Source organism: Phacochoerus africanus, chromosome 1 (genome assembly GCF_016906955.1).
Source record: "Phacochoerus africanus isolate WHEZ1 chromosome 1, ROS_Pafr_v1, whole genome shotgun sequence".
Lineage (NCBI taxonomy): Eukaryota > Metazoa > Chordata > Mammalia > Artiodactyla > Suidae > Phacochoerus > Phacochoerus africanus.
Window position 1 is genome coordinate 113,815,442 of NC_062544.1, and position 16,456 is coordinate 113,831,897.

At 38.3% G+C, this 16,456-nt stretch overlaps 1 protein-coding gene across 5 annotated transcripts in view; it reads left to right on the plus strand.

The window, feature by feature from the left end:
• The window catches only part of DOCK3 (dedicator of cytokinesis 3), a 489,707-nt gene that overhangs the window by 352,362 nt on the left and 120,889 nt on the right, over positions 1 to 16,456 (plus strand). For all 5 annotated transcript variants that reach the window (XM_047775399.1, XM_047775426.1, XM_047775408.1 and 2 more), the window contains exons 11-12: positions 3,281 to 3,341; positions 4,584 to 4,731. In XM_047775399.1, coding sequence (XP_047631355.1) covers positions 3,281 to 3,341; positions 4,584 to 4,731 — 209 coding nt within the window. The remainder of the gene's footprint in view (positions 1 to 3,280; positions 3,342 to 4,583; positions 4,732 to 16,456) is intronic.

Genomic DNA, 16,456 nt, shown 5'->3' on the forward strand with positions numbered 1-16,456 from the left:
CTACAAAAAAAAGTCAGTCCAGGCACAGGGAAGTGAAATGACTTTTCGCTGTTTCAAATGGCACATCAGTAACTGAACAGATGCTGATCCCTGAATCACTATCCTCTCTACCCAGCAGGTAGTTGGGAACCAGCTTCCTAATTATGTAGGATTAGAGGGTATGATCCATTGAGTAAATCTGGATTCAAACCCTGCTCACCAGATGAATGATGGGTGAGTTACCTCTCTTCCCATCTTAGTTTTACAGGTCTTGTGACATGGATGGTCATACTTAGTACTTAGTCTTAGAGAGTGTAGGTTTAATAACTCTATGATAAGGGTGTTTCACCATGCTCTTATATTTAATAAGATAGCTTTTACATTGAACTTTGACATTGGAATTATGTAAAACTTACAAATTATATTTTGACTTAAAATATTTTCTTATGCTTATTATTCCCTTATTTTTATTGACTTCAAATAAATGCCACAGAAAGTTCTGGGTACCATGTGCAACATGGTCAGAAAGAGCCCCAGAGTTCCCATTGTGCCTCATTGGGTTAGGAACCCAACTAGTATCCATGAGGATGTGGGTTCGATCCCTGGCCTCACTCAGTGGGTTTAGGATCCAGTGTTGCCATGAGCTGTGGTGTAGGTCACAGACGCAGCTTGGATCTGGCGTTGCTGTGGCTGTGACAAAGGCCAGCAGCAGCTGCAGCTCCTATTTGACCCCCAGCCTGAGAATTTCCATATGCCGCAGGTGCAACCCTAAAAAGTCAAAAAAAAAAAAAAAAAAAAGCCCCTACCCAGCCGCTTAGAAAATGTCATAAATTATATTTAGGCTTCTTCCTTTTATTCACTTAAACAGAGCCAAGGGAGAGGTCCCATGCTCTTGCGCACAACCCATTTGGCTAGTGTTTGGTCAGCTTTGGTAACTGGTTTGAATTCTATAGGTATATTGGGATTTATAATTATACTCGTTATTTGATAGTTTGGATTAACACAATCCAAGCTATATAGAAGGAACCATTTCACTTTGAAGTGTGTCAAACATTTTTATATCCTTCAGTAATAAACCTGTTTCAGTCCCCCAAATTACATAAAAATGGTAATCTGTTTTTTAATTTGTTTGTTATTTAGTGGCCATCTTAATATGTGTCAAAATACATTGCTATTTGAGTATATCATTTTAAACTGAAGGATTTGTTGAAATGGAGTCTGAAACATCCTTTTTCAATATCAAAAGACAACTTTCATGCAAAAATATATCTTTATGATTACACAGATAACAATTTATGTGGGAATTCCCATGGTGGCACATTGGATTAAGGATCTGGCATTGTTACAGCTATGGAATAGGTCACAGCTGCAGCTTGGATTTAATCCCTGGCCTGGAAACTTCCATATGTTGCAGATGCGGCCAAAAAATAAAAGAAAAACTATTTATGTGAAATTGCTTTTTTTTTTTTTTTTTGCATTTTAGGGCCACACCTGCAGCATAGGGAGGTTCCTAGGCTAGGGGTTGATTCAGAGCTACAGCTGCCAGCCTACACCACAGCCATAGCAATACCAGATCTGAGCTATGTCTGTGACCTACACCACAGCTGACAGCAGTGCCGGATCCTTAGCCCACCGAGCAAGGCCAAGGATTGAACCTACAATCTCATGGTTTCTAGTCAGATTCATTTACACTGTGCCACAACGGGAACTCCTATGTGAAATTGTTTTGTAAAGCATTTCATTGTCAATACATTTTATTATTCCATTAAAGATTTGACAAAATATTATAACCACCTAGAATCTAAAAGCTTCAATTTCACCATTACACATTACTTTTTGATGTCTCCTTTTCTTTCACATGTTCAGGACCGCTCTAGAAGGCAAAGCTGGGATTATGGTAAAGCAAGCAAAGCACAGGATCCTGAGAATGAGAACTCCTTGGATTTTGTACTTTAAGTGCCTTGCTTGCTTCACCCTAGCCCTAATCCTGCTACAGGATATAAACATAAAGCAAACATGGGGATTCTGGATCCAAAGCTCATTCCTAATCATGAGTACACTTTGATTGTCCCTTTTCCTGCTTTATTGAAAAGGGGGACTAATAAAAAGATGAAAGATGGGAGGGAAATGGAACTGAGGGACCTTTTCCTGGAAACAAAAGAGAAATCACAGGAACCTGTCTCATTAAAGATGGTGATTACTCCAATAGTCATCATTCAGAACAGTGGAGTGAACAGCAAGTTGATGACCTGACAAAAAGTCTGAAACAGAATACATATTAAAGGGAGTTTTATTAAAGTATAATGTGTTAAATAAAGTGTAAATATATACCCATAAACATTTCAAAATATGTTCTAAACAAATAATTTAGTGTATGAAATTATTTTTATAACTCTAGTTTTTAAAGTTTCTGATTCTGGATCAGATTTGTTTACTTAAAGGAATCCATTAAAATTTTCTAGGTAAAACAATTTTCAGCTTTATAGCTTCAGCACAATGATACGTATTTAAATTTAGAAATGGGTGATCTAATTATTGAGGTTTCACTAAAACTATATTAATCTCTTTTCTAGAGAACATATCTAATGTGTAATAATCATTTTTGGACAATAGAGTAAATGTAAAATTAGTAGAGAATAAACTTTCAGAATTTCAGTCATTAGTGAGCCTTTTGGTGTTTTACCATTTTTTTGTGCATTAAAAATTTCTTTTGTTGGAGTTCCCATTGTGGCTCAGTGGTTAACGAATCTGACTAGGAACCATGAGGTTGCGGGTTCGATCCCTGGCCTTGCTCAGTGGGTTAAGGATCCGGCATCGCCATGAGCTGTGGTGTAGGTTGCAGGTGCGGCTCAGATCCCACATGGCTGTGGCTGTGGCGTAGGTCGGAGGCTACAGCTCCGATTCAACCCCTAGCCTGGGAACTTCCATATGCCACTGGTGTGGCCCTAAAAAGCAAAAAAAAAAAAAAAATTCTTTTGTTATAAGATGTTTTATATGATTTTAGAATAAACATGGATAAGGCAATGTCATGAAGATTTCTAATATGAGAACATTTGTAGGTATTTGTTTGGTGGTCTAAATAAGGGCTAGAAAAAAATTGTCAATAAAATAAACTTCCGAAGGCATATAAGATATCCACACTTTCAGTGCAGGAATCTTATAACACTAAATTTATATGTGCTTTAATATTACCCTTCCCCCACTTATAATACTGAAACAAAAGCAAAACATTATGAGGTTTGAAATGAAAAAATTATAATTATTTTTTGCCTTAATTTACTTACTTGTTCTCTTCTCTTAGGATCTGAGCAGCAAAGATATGAAGAGAGACTTATATATAGTTGCCCATGTGATACGAATAGGTATGATCAATTTTATCCATTTACACAACTAAGACCAGCCCAACTTGGGATAAGCATCCATTATGTATGACCCTTGTCTTCTCCCTAGCTCTTCCCTGTTACTTCAGGTCTCGAGATAAGAATCTGGCTTATATTAGAGCTCTGCCCTAAGCTCAGCTTATGTAATAGCTGAATTTGGTGTAAATGAAAGGATTTTTTTTTCCCACTGAAAATTTCCTGCTCCTGATTTGTTTTTGGACCAATATTCTTTATTTCAAGTCGTTATTTTTTTTACATTCTCTCCACCTATTTCTCAGCCTCTGAACCAGCCCTCTGCCTCAGAGAACTTATAACAGGTTGCTAGGGTTGCCAGCTTAACAAGTAGTGAATGGCTTTTGCTGTGTTTTGTATCCAAAAGTGTGTAACTGTGCTATTTTCCACAAAGTCAGAGTTACTATCATTACTGCAGAAGATAGGTGGTATCTCATGTCTACCCCACCCAAAATGAAAATAGTGATTTTTTGCTTCCTGGTTTTCCCCAGTCTTATTTCAAGTTTATGAAATAATTTGGGGGCCTTTGACTAATCAAGTCTTTCTTCATAGGTTTGGTTTTCTGGCATCTCTTGGACATTTTTATCAAAGAATATATTTAATCCTTTGCCAACAAAGTAACTATTTAGCTGTACTTGATAAAACATTTGTTGAGGTTCCAGTTTTACATTTCAAGTCCTGTTGCCACTGTAGGCATAGCCTTGATAAGCAGGGCAAGTAAGCTCCCATTTACTTTCTGAGACTATTCTCACTCCCACAGTGGTTCATGAGCAGCTTTGGCAGCAGAATTTGGTTAGAAGAATTGTACATTGTCCTCCTTATCTGTGCATACATAGTTTTTATCTGGCAACTAAGATACTAAATGATGCATCCTAAATATACCAAAGAAGTTTAAATCTATTAGCGTGCTGGTTTTTCTAAGAAATTCATGAAACCACTGTTTTATATCATATGATTAATAAATGTACTGTTGGTGTTGAGGTGGGTAGCATAAATGATTAATTGAATGTGGTACAGGGGAAGAGCCCTGGCCAAAGTCTTGTTTGGCATTCCTCCACATAAGTATCCTTGCATCCTTAGATGGCTCCCTTCATCTTCCAATTTAAACAGTCTCTAAAATGCCTGTAGTTCTGGCATCCTTGGATGACAATTCAGTGATCCTGTAGAGGGACAAAGAGTTCTGTCTGACGGGTGTTTTCTGCTGTGCCCCAGGCCGAATGCTTCTAAATGACTCAAAGAAGGGCCCTGCTCACCTGCACTACCGAAGACCATATGGATGTGCTGTCCTAAGTGTCCTGGATGTCCTGCAGTCACTCACAGAATTGAAGGAAGAAAAGGATTTTGTTCTTAAGGTTTACACGTGAGTAACTGACATCAGAAATATTAATGATTTGCAACATAAAACATACCAGCACTGCCCTTGAGAGCAGCAGTCCTCAAGCTTTGCAAGACACAAAATCATCAGAATACGTAGGATAGGGAGTTTTTTTAAAATGCTAAGATTTTTCCATCTAAGGTTTGGGGTGGACCCAAGCAACTGTATTTTTAATAAGCTTTCCAGTCAATTCTAAAGCAGCTGAACTTGGAACTTTCTATCCTGAAGTAAAATTCTGAAAGTACACATTTCCTTTTCTATCCAGGACCAACCAACTTTATTATGTATTTACAGGAAAACTCATAATCTAATTTTTTGTGTTTTGGCTATAAAAGAGTCATCTCTGTCTAATACTTGCCCACCAGCTGTTGTAACCGAGCTGGCTACTGGTGTAAATTGCTTCAGAAAATGATCATGAGTCAGGTTGCCCTCTTGGAAAAAAGGTTGCCCTCACTTTTTCTGAGGAGCTGAGATTTACTCTTCATTTCTGCCACCACAGATCTGTAACTACCCACCCAAGCATGGCGTTATTTTTTTGTGTTCATCAGCCAAGGGCTCTGCCTTTGAGAAGCAGTGCATCTCCTCCTGACTCTTGTTAAGCAATAGAAGAAAGAAAGAGAGAGAAAAAAATAACACCAAATGCAGGAATGTTGTCTGTCTTTGTTTATAAAGATTTTGGCATGAATCACAGAGCTGAAATCATGATCAGTGGTGAATTTAGTGAGTTTTTAAAGCAAGTGTATTTTTAACTATGAAAAATATTTTTATAAATCTTTTAGTTTTAACCCAATACTGTTTTGCAAATTAAATCTAATACTGTCAATCACCAAGTTTATATGTCTTCACCATAGTATTTGTGGGTATTTTTCTATATTATCTTTTCTATCTCATTCAGGCACGAAGTGAACTTAATTCACAGTTTTGCTTAATTTGGGCCTTTGTATAATCAACCACATTTTATTAATTTCAAAATAAAAGCCCATATCTCCTTATTACCTATTTTGCCTTAAGTTCTGTTTCGTTTAGACTTGTGTGGAGATCTTCCTTTGAAATAATAACTTACAAAGAAAATTTTGGCAGGTTTTCTCTTCCTTGCATGCATCAGGCGTAGTCTTTCTCCATATACCACATCTCTTCATTGGTGGGTGCTGGGACCTGCTTCTTGATACAACTTCCTCCCTCTGAAAAGGATTAAACAGAAATTTAGAATCACCATCATTATCATCTCACTCCACTGTCTTTTCCAAGGGCAAGGGGTTTATAGATAGCACTCCAAAGTTGCATCTGTGCATTTATCAGCTGTTCCTTGTTCCATTACAAATTCTCGTTTTGGATAGGGGCTTGCACAGCATCTCTTGAAATCATGCTGTCAAGCTTAATTGGCCTAATTGCTTCTGAAACAACAGCTTTCAGTTACCAACATGTCACTTTGCAAGTGGGATCTGTGTATAGCTTTTTCTTAGCTCTTTCCTCTGAGCCGTGCTTAATATATCAGTTCAGAAATTCCCAAGAAAGATTTTTTTACAGAGAAGATAGTTTAAAACAATTTTTTGAAGGACTTATACAGTTTAAATGTAGGATAATTTTTTCCACTTGACAATATTAACAGACTCTCAAAGACACTTCCAGCTGCATCTTGATAAAATTGATTTTGTGCATGGTAATGGAATTCCTCTAGGGTTAGTGTTTTAAATCTACATCAACACAGTGAATTCAGCCCTCAGGAGAAGTAATATTTTCCAATAAGTTTTAGAAGACATATTTGTTGATTGAATTGGAAGCTTAAAGGTTTGACTAATAGCTATTGATAGTGGTTTCACCCTTGCTAGGATAGAATTTTGCAAGAATTTAAAAACCTCTTGGAGTTCCCGTCATGGCTCAGTGGTTAACGAACCCGACTAGTGACCATGAGGTTGAGGGTTTGATCCCTGGCCTCACTGAGTGGGTTAAGGATCTGGCATTGCCATGAGCTGTGGTGTAGGTTGCAGACACAGCTTGGAGATTTTTCTTAAAAGGATGTGATACCTTCCCAACAAACACAGCTTGCTGTGGCTGTGGCGTAGGCCGGCAGCTATAGCTCTGATTTGACCCCTAGCTTAGGAACTTCCATATGCCACAGGTGCAGCCCTAAAAAGACAAAAGACAAAAAAAAAAAAAAAGAAACAGAAACAAAACACCTCTTGTATAGTTTTAATCACTGAATTGGCAAGATATCTCATTAGTTGTTGACATTCTCATCCTTTTTTTTATTATTCAGAGTCAGCCTCAAGTCCTTCTTTGTTACTTGCCATGATTACTGCTCCAGCTTTATAGATGTTTAATATCATGTTTGTTGGGAAGGTATCACATCCTTTTAAGAAAAATCTCAACAAGTAGTTGAGGTGTAAAAACTACGTTGCTTTTTTTTTTTTTTTTTGTCTTTTGTAGGGCCTCACCCACAGCATAGAGAAGGTTAAATCAGAGTTGCAGCTGCTGGCCTACGCCTCAGCCTCAACAAAGCCAGATCTGAGCTGTGTCTGTGACCTACACCACAGCTCACAGCAATGCTGGATCCTTAACCCACTGATTAAGGCCAGGGATCAAACCCGTGTCCTCATACTAGTCAGGCTCATTACTGCTGCGCTGCAACGGGAATTCCCAAAACTAGGCTGCTTTTTAATGATCCAGAAGCCCTAAAAATAATAAATGAATAACCACTACGTGAAGTTCATTCTGATATAAATATCGGATGTTTCCTCTTGGCCAGAGGGTCAAAGGTCATAAGCAGACACAAAGCTTGGCTGAATCTGAAGCCTAGGATATAAAAGGAGAGGAATGTCAAGGAGCTAAAGCTAGTATTAGGGTAGGGTGGCGGGTGTCCATAAATAGTGCATGTGACCATACAGGATGTCTCTGAATATGTGATGACAGCTCTCCAACTTCACAATGAAGAAAGTCCAAACATTTTTAGGCTGACCTAAATGAAATAGATAGATAACTACTTAAATACATGTATTGTTTTAGTTATGTTAAATCATATTATATAAAATATATATTACACATTATATACTCAATCACATATTATGTAAAATTAAGAAATATTGCTTCTTCCCTATTCACAATTTTTTTTTTGTCTTTTGTCTTTTTAGGGCCTCATCCGGGGCATATGGAGGTTTCCAGGCCAGGGGTCGAATCGGAGCTGTAGCCACTGGCTTACATCACAGCCACAGCAGTGTGGAATCCGAGCCGTGTCTGCGACCTACACCACAGCTCACAGCATGATGAGCCATGATGGGAACTACCCCACTCTCAATTTTTAAAAATTTTTTTCATTTAAAAAAATTTTAGGAGTTCCCATCGTGGCTCAGTGGTTAATGAATCCGACTAGGAACCACGAGGTTGTAGGTTTGATCCCTGGCTTTGCTCAGTGGGTTAAGGATCCAGCATTGCTGTGAGCTGTGGTCTAGGTTGCAGACGCAGCTTGGATCCCGAGTTGTTGTGGCTCTGGCATAGGCCGGCGGCCTCACCTCCGATTCGACCCCTAGCCTGGCAACCTCCATATGCCATGGGAGTGGCCCTGGAAAAGGCAAAAAGACTAAAAAATAAATAAAAAATTTTTATTGAAGTATAATTGATTTAAAATGTGTTAATTTCTTTTATACCATAGGTGATTCAGTTAGACATATATACATATCCATTCTTTTTAAGATTCTTTTCCCATATAGGTTATCACAGAATATTGAATAGAGTTCCCACTCTCCAATTTAATGCGATGATTTTATTCAATTTCTTTATGTGTGACCATGGCAAATGGTCTTTGCATCACTAAAGCCATTTTCTGAGTCATCTGATATGGTTTTCCAAGGTACATTATTTTCCCTCCCATCAGGTTGGTTTTGATATATCACTCTTGGAAACCTTGATGATGCTTTCAATGGAAATTCATCTTGGGGCCCAATTACATATTTGCTGAACACTTGGATACTTGATTTTTTTGTTGTTGTTGTTATTTTCACTTGTACTGTAAGCCCTATGTATGTGACCTTAAGGATACAACTACTTACTATGCTGCTTTTAAGGTGAGTTTTACGGTAATATCCAACACTTCAATTTGGAGGTCATCTCCAAGGATAATTACTAAACCTGTGTAGTTTTGCTCTTTGAAAGAATGTTTAACCAATTTTGCCAGATAAACTTTATAAGCATCTAAAACTTACATTGATTGAGGATATTTCAGGATAAAGTAACTTATCCAAACAGTGCTGTGATGTTCAAAATAAAGGGATTCAGAGAATGCCCTGTAACACTAAAGGCTTTGTGAGGATGGAAATATAAAATGGCAACCTCTTCTGTGAGTGGTGATTAGAAGGGTATCTCTCCTTATATTTGGAATAGACACAGGCATTTCCTCAGAACACTGCCTTTGGGTTCTTTGTTTTGTCACCACCTTATCTATGGGAAGTTGAGGGTACCTGTTTAGGAGCCATCCCTAAGTGGAAACTCATTCTTAAAGGGTAAGCGAGTAAAGGGCCATTGGGCTTCTCTTCTTTTGGTATAGATTAAAGAAGGCTGAAGTCTTTATATGTAGTAACTCTAAACAAACATTTCTGGTTCTCGCTAGTAAGTCAGGTTAGGAAATAGCTCATATTTCTCTCTCTCCTAGCCTAGGCTTTCACAATTTTCAGTGGATCATCATCTACCCAAGATTATTATCTGCTGGGTCCATTATCACCATTCAGACCCATGTTGTTTTGGCATCTGCACCAAATGTCTTCTCAGTCTGTACAAGGGAGACTCAAATCCAGTAGGTCTATGCCCATGACACTGTTCTATTGTGACTTCTAGTGCCCACTATCTCTAACCTCAGTGCCTAACTGAGTTTTATGTGTTGTTGGTGCTGCTGCAAAGCAGAACACATTAAATAATGAGCCAGAATAAAGAAAGTCAGCTTAGGATGACTCCTTGTTCATGCAGAGGTGAGAGGCTCACAACAGGGGTCTATAACATGGACCTAGTATTGGCACATAAGGTCCCACTTATTCTCTACCACAGGGTCTCTTTCTTTCCTTTTCTCTTCTGCTGCTCTAGGGAGAGTTACATGAGAGTTCAGTGGCTCTACACATAGACCAACATAAAGTTGCCTTTATATAACAACTATATTAGCTGACTTAAAAGTATATCAGTAGTATGTATGATTCCACCCTGTTTTTTAAAAAACAAATAGGTAATACTTTCATCTATTAGATAGATTCAATATATGAGATGATACGGAGTTCTCGTTGTGGCTCAGTGGTTAACGAATCTGACTAGGAACCACAAGGTTGTGGGTTCGATCCCTGGCCTTGCTCAGTGGGTTAAGGATCCGGCATTGCCATGAGCTATGGTGTAGGTTGCAGATGCAGCTCGGATCCGGCGTGGCTGTGGCTGTGGTGTAGGCCGGCGGCTACGGCTCTGATTTGACCCCTAGCCTGGGAACCTCCATGTGCCGCGGGAGCGGCCCAAGAAAATGGCAAAAAGGCAAAAAAAAAAAAAGGCATGAGATGATAGAAGCTGTGAAATTTGGAAAAACCACCCTAATTCCCTGAACTTTAGTTTCTTTATCTACAAAATTGGAGAGCGGGATAAGGAAGAAGGTAATGTAAGAGAGACAGAAAAAAAGAACTCATTTGAACTAGTGAATCAAACGAGAGAGAGGTAGAAAAGTAAATGAGACAACTGGTGATTCAGAAAATTAGTTATACCCAAATAATGACATAATGCATTGCCATCTCAAAGGAGTTTTTTTGTCTTTTGGGGGAGGGGCAGTGACTCCTGGTTATTGCAAAGTTCCTCTTTTTTTGGCTGGGAGGGGTGAGATAGCGTCTTTATTAAAGATGGATTAGAATGTAGAGTATGGATTAGATCCTGGAGAAGGAATCTGACAGCTCACAGCAGGTGTCATCCCCCTCCCCACATCCCTCTGTAGACAGGGCTCCCTATGAAGGGGTCTTGTGTCCCCTGTAAATGTGTGGCTCCCAAGAAACTGGGAAGAGGAGGAACCAGGCTGCACAGGCCCACCCATCCACAGGCATGAGAGGCAGCAGGGGCTAGTAGGAGATACTGATCCATGTGCCCCCACATGGACTGGAACGGCAGGAGTGAGATGAGGTTTATGTGTCCTTCATTAGTGGAACATGCGGAGTGATGGCTTCATAACCATCTGTGTGGTGAAAGAATGTATTGCAGACTGGGGAAGCTTGTCCTTGCTTTCCTAGGTTGGCTGAGGATTCCATGAAGCTGAACCAATTCTGCTAAAATATGCTGCCTTGAAGATACTTTTTTTCTATTTTGTTTTTTATTAAAGTGTAGTTGATTTACAGTGTTACATCAATTTTTGCTGTACAGTAAAGTGGCCCAGGCGTACATATATATACATTGTTTTTCTCCTATTATCATCCATCATGTTCTATCCTAAGAGATGAGATATATATAGTTCCCTGTGCTATACAGTAGGACCTCATTGCTTATCCATTCCACATGTAATAGTTTGCATCTACCAACCCCAAATTCCCAACCCATCTCACTCCCTTCCCTCTCCCCCTTGGCATCCACAAGTCTGTTCTCTTTGTCTGAGAGTCTGTTTCTGTTCTGTGGATAGGTTCATTTGTGCCATATTTTAGATTCCAGATATAAGTGATATCATATGGTATTTGTTTTTCTCTTTCTGACATACTTCACTTAATATGAGAATGTCCGGTTGCATCCATGTTGCTGCAAATGGCATTAATTTGTTCTTTTTGTGGCTGAGTAGTATTCCGCTTTATATATACACATCTTCTTAATCCATTCATGTGTCGATGGACATTTAGGTTTTTTCCATGTCTTGGCTATCATGAATAGTGCTGCTATGAACATTGGGGTGCATGTATCTTTTTGAGTTGTAGTTTTGTCCAGTATATGCCCAGGAGTAGGATTTGCTGGCTCATATGGTAGTTCCATATTTAGTTTTCTGAGGAACCTCCATACTGTTTTCCATAGTGGTTGTACCAATTTACATCCCCACTAACAGTGTAGGAGGGTTTCCTTGTCTTCACACACTCTCCATCATTTGTTATTTATAGACTGATTAATGATGGCCATTCTGACCAGTGTGAGGTGGTACCTCATTGTAGTTTTGATTTGCATTTCTCTAGTAATTAGTAATGTTAAGCATCTTTTCATGTGCCTTTTGGACATCCATATGTCTTCTTTGGAGAAATGTCTATTTAGGGCTTCTGCCTGTTTTTCAATTGGGTTAATTGTTTTTTTGTTGTTGTTGTTGAGTTGTATGGGTTGTTTGTATATTTTGGAGATGAAGCCCAAAAGTCGGTTGCATCATTTGCAAGGAACTTCTCCCATTCTATAGGTTGTCTTTTTGTTTTTTGTGGGTTTTTTTTTTATGGTTTCCTTTGCTGTGCAAAAGCATTTTACTTTAATTAGGTCTGTTTGTTTATTTTTGTTTCTATTATATCTATTCTAGAAGGTGGATATAACTAGATATTGCTATGATTTATATCAAAGAGTGTTCTGCCTATCTTTCCCTCTAGGGGGTTTTCAGTATCTGGCCTTGTATTTAAGTCTTTAATCCATTTCGAGTTTATTTCTGTGTATGGTGTTAGAGAATGTTCTCTTTTCATTCTTTTACATGTAACTGTCTGGTTTTCCTGGCACCACTTATTGAAGAGACTGTCTTTCCTCCACTGTGTGTTCATGCTTCCTTTGTTGTAGATTAGTTGGCCAAAGGCACTTAGATTTATTTCTGGGCTTTCTATCCTGCTCGACTAATCTATGCTTTTGTTTTTAGTCCCAGTACCCTACTGTTTTGATGACTGTAGCTTTGTAGTATATTCTGAAGTCAGGGAGCCTGAATTTTGCAGTTCTGTTTTTCTTTTTCAATATTGCTTTGGCTATTCAGGGTCTTTTGTGTTTCCATACAAATTTTTAAATGTCTTGTTCTAGCACTGTGAAGAATGTCAGTAATATGATAGAGATTGCATCAAATCTGTAGATTGCCTTGGGTAGTATCATTTTGACAGTATTGATTCTTTCAGTCCAAGAGCATGTTATATCTTTCCATCTGTTTGTGTCATCTTTGATTTCTTTCATCGATACCTTATAATTATCAGAGTACAGGTCTTTTGTCTCTTTAGCTATGTTTATTCCTAGGTATTTTATTCTTTTTGATGCACTGGTAAATGGGATAGTTTCCCTAATTTCTCTTTCTGATCTTTTATTGTTATGATATGGAAATGCAGTAGAATTCTGTGTATTAATTTTGTATCCTGAAACTTTACCAAATTTGTTGATGAGCTGTAGCATTTTTCTGGTAGCATCTTGTAGGGTTTTCTGTATAAAGTATATCATCTGCAAACAGAGATAGTTTTACTTCTTCCTTTCCAATTTGGATTCCTTTTATTTATTTTTCTTCTCTTATTGCTGTGACTGGCACTTCCAAAACTATATTGAGTAATAGTGGTGAAAGTAGACATCCCTGTTCTTGATCTTAGCAGAAATGCTTTCCATTTTTCGCCATTGAGAATTATGTTAGCTGTGGGTTTGTCATTATAGGCCTTTATGATGTCGAGAAAGGTTCCCTCTATGCCTGCTTTCTGAAGAGTTTTTATCAGAAGTTGGCATTGAATTGTGTCAGAAGCTTCTTCATCTATTGAGGTGATCATATGGTTTGTGTTCTTTTTTTTTTCTTTTTTTTTTTTTTTTTCTTTCAGGACTGCACCCTTGGCATATGGAGATTCCCAAGCTAAGGATCAAATCAGAGCTGCAGCTACCAGCCCACACCACAGCCACAGCCACACAAGATCAGAGTCGTGTCTGTGACCTACACTACAGCTCACAGCAACACCAGATCCTTAACCCACTAAGCAAGGCCAGGGATCGAACCTGTGTACTCATGGATGCTAGTTAGTTTCATTAACTGCTGAGCCATGACGAGAACTCCTCCAGTTTGTATTCTTTAGTTGTTGATGTGGTGTGTCACACTGAATGATGTATGGATATTGAAGAATCCTTGGATCCCTGGGATAAATCCCACTTAATCATAGTGATCCTTTTAATATGTGGTTGGATTTGGTTTGCTAATATTTTGTTGAGGATTTTTGTATCTATGTTCATCAGTGATATTGGCCTATAATTTTCTTTTTTTGTGGTATCTTTTTCTGATTTTGGTATCAAGGTGATAGACTGAGCTTGGGAGTGATCCTTCCTCTGAAGTTTTTTGGAAGAGTTTCAGAAGAGTAGGTTTTAACTTTTCTCTGAATGTTTGATAGGATTTGCCTGTGAAGCCATCAGTTCCTGAACTTTTGTTTTTTGGAAGTGTTTCTTTTCTTTTTTCCTTTTTGGCCATCCCATGGCATGCATATGGAGTTCATAAGCCAGGGATTACATACAAGCTACAATTTCAACCTACACCACAGCTGTGGTAACGCCAGCTCCTTTAACCCACTGTGCTGGGCCAGGGATCAAATCTGTGCCCTGGGGCTGCAGAGACACCACCATTCCTCTTGGGACCCAGTGGGAATACCTGTTTTTTTGGAAGTTTTTTAATCACAGTTTCAATTTCAGTACTTGTGATTGGTCTTTCATATTTTCTATCTCTTCTTAGTTCAGTCTTGTCAGGTTGTACCTTTGTAAGAATCAGTCCATTTCTTCCAGGTTGTCAGTTATATTGGCATATAGTTGCTCATAGTAGACTCTCATGGTCCTTTGTATTTATGTGCTATTAGTTGTAACTTCTTTTCCATTTCTAATTTTACTGATTTGAGCCCCCCCACTTCCCTTTTTTTTCTTGATGAGTCTGGCTAAAGGTTTATCAATTTTGTTGATCTTTTCAAAGAACCAACTTTTGGTTTCTTTGCTCTTCTCTGTTGTTTTCTTTGTTTCAATTTTATTGATTTCTGCTCTGGTCTTTATGATTTCTTTCCTTCTACTAATTTTGGGCTTTGTTTTTTCTTCCTTTTCTAGATGTTTCTGGTTAAGTTTAGGTCATTTATTTGAGATTTTTTTCTTGTTTTGTAAGGTAGTATTTTGTTGTTGTTGTTGTCATTTGGTTGGTTGGTTGGTTTTGTTTTGTTTTGTTTTGCTTTTTTAGGGCTACACCCGTGGCATACGGAAGTTTCCAGGCTAGAGGTCAAATCAGAGTTGCAGCTGCCAGCCTATACCACAGCCATAGTGATGCTGGATCCAAGCTGTATCTGTAACCTATACCACAGATCATGGCAACACCGGATCCTTAGCCCACTGAGCAAGGCCCGGGATTGAACTCATGTCCTCATTGATATTAGTCAGGTTCATTACTGCTAAGCCACAACAGGAACTCCTTAATATTGTATTTCTATAGACTTCCTTCTCAGAACTACTTTTGCTGTGTCCCATAGATTTTGGATTATTGTATTTGTTGTCATTTGTCTGTAAGTATCTCTTAATTTTCTCTTTGATTTCTTCAGTGATCCGTTGGTCATTTAGTAGCATATTGTTTAGCTTCCAGGAGTTTGTGTTCTTTGATATTTTTTTTCCCCCCTCTGGTAGTTGATTTCTCGTCTCATAGCATTGTGGTCAGAGAAAATGCTTTGTATGGTTTCAGTTTTTTAAATTTTGCCAAGGTTTGGTCTGTGGCCCAAGGTATGATCTATCCTGGAGAATGTTTCCCATGCCCTTAAGAAGAATTATATTCTGCTGCTTTGGGATAGAATGTTCTATAAGTATCAGTTAAATCTATCTGGTCTATGGTGTCATTTAAAGCCTTTGTTTCCTTGTTGATTTTCTCTCTTGTTGATCTGTCCATTGATGTAAGTAGGGTGTTAAAGCCCCCCACTATTATCGATTTTTCCTTTCATGGCTGTTAGCAGTTGCCTTATATACTGCAGTGCTCCTATGTTAGGTGCATATATATTTACAGTTGTTATATCTTCTTCTTGGATTGATCCTTTGATCATTATGTAGTGTCCTTCTATGACTCTTGTAACAGTCTTTATTTTAAGGTCTATTTTGTCTGATATGAGTATTACTACTCCAGCTTTCCTTTGATTTCCATTTACATATAATACCTTCTTCCATGCCCTCACTTTTCAGTCTGTATGTGTCATTGTACACACCATATATATAGATCTTGTTTTTGTATCCATTTAGCCAGTCTGTGTCTTTTGGTTGGAACATGTAGTTCACTTACATTCACTGTAATTATGGATATGTATTAACTTATTGCCATTTTTAAATTTTTTTGGATTTGTTATTTTAGGTCTTTTTTTCTTCACTCTCTCTTTTATTTCCTTCTTGTGATTTTCTGACTGTCTTTAGTGTTGTATTTGATTTGCTTTTCTTTTTTATGTTTGTGTCTATTGCAGTTTTTTGGTTTGAGGTTCCCATTAGATTTTTTTTTTTTTCTGCTTTTTAGGGCCATACCCATGGCATATGGAAGCTCCTAGGCTAGGGATCACATCAGAGCTGCAGCTGCCAGCCTGTACTACAGCCACAGCAATACTGGATCTGAGCCACACCTGCAACCTACACCACAACTCACGGCAATGCCAGATCCTTAACCCACTGAGCAAGGCCAGGGGTCGAAGCCACATCCTCATGAATCCTAGTCAAGTTCATTACCATTGAGCCATGATGGGAACTCCTCTATTAGATTTTCATATATCAAGAAGAATTGGTTTTGGTTGCTTGTTTCTTAATTTCAAATGCATTTTCAGTATTC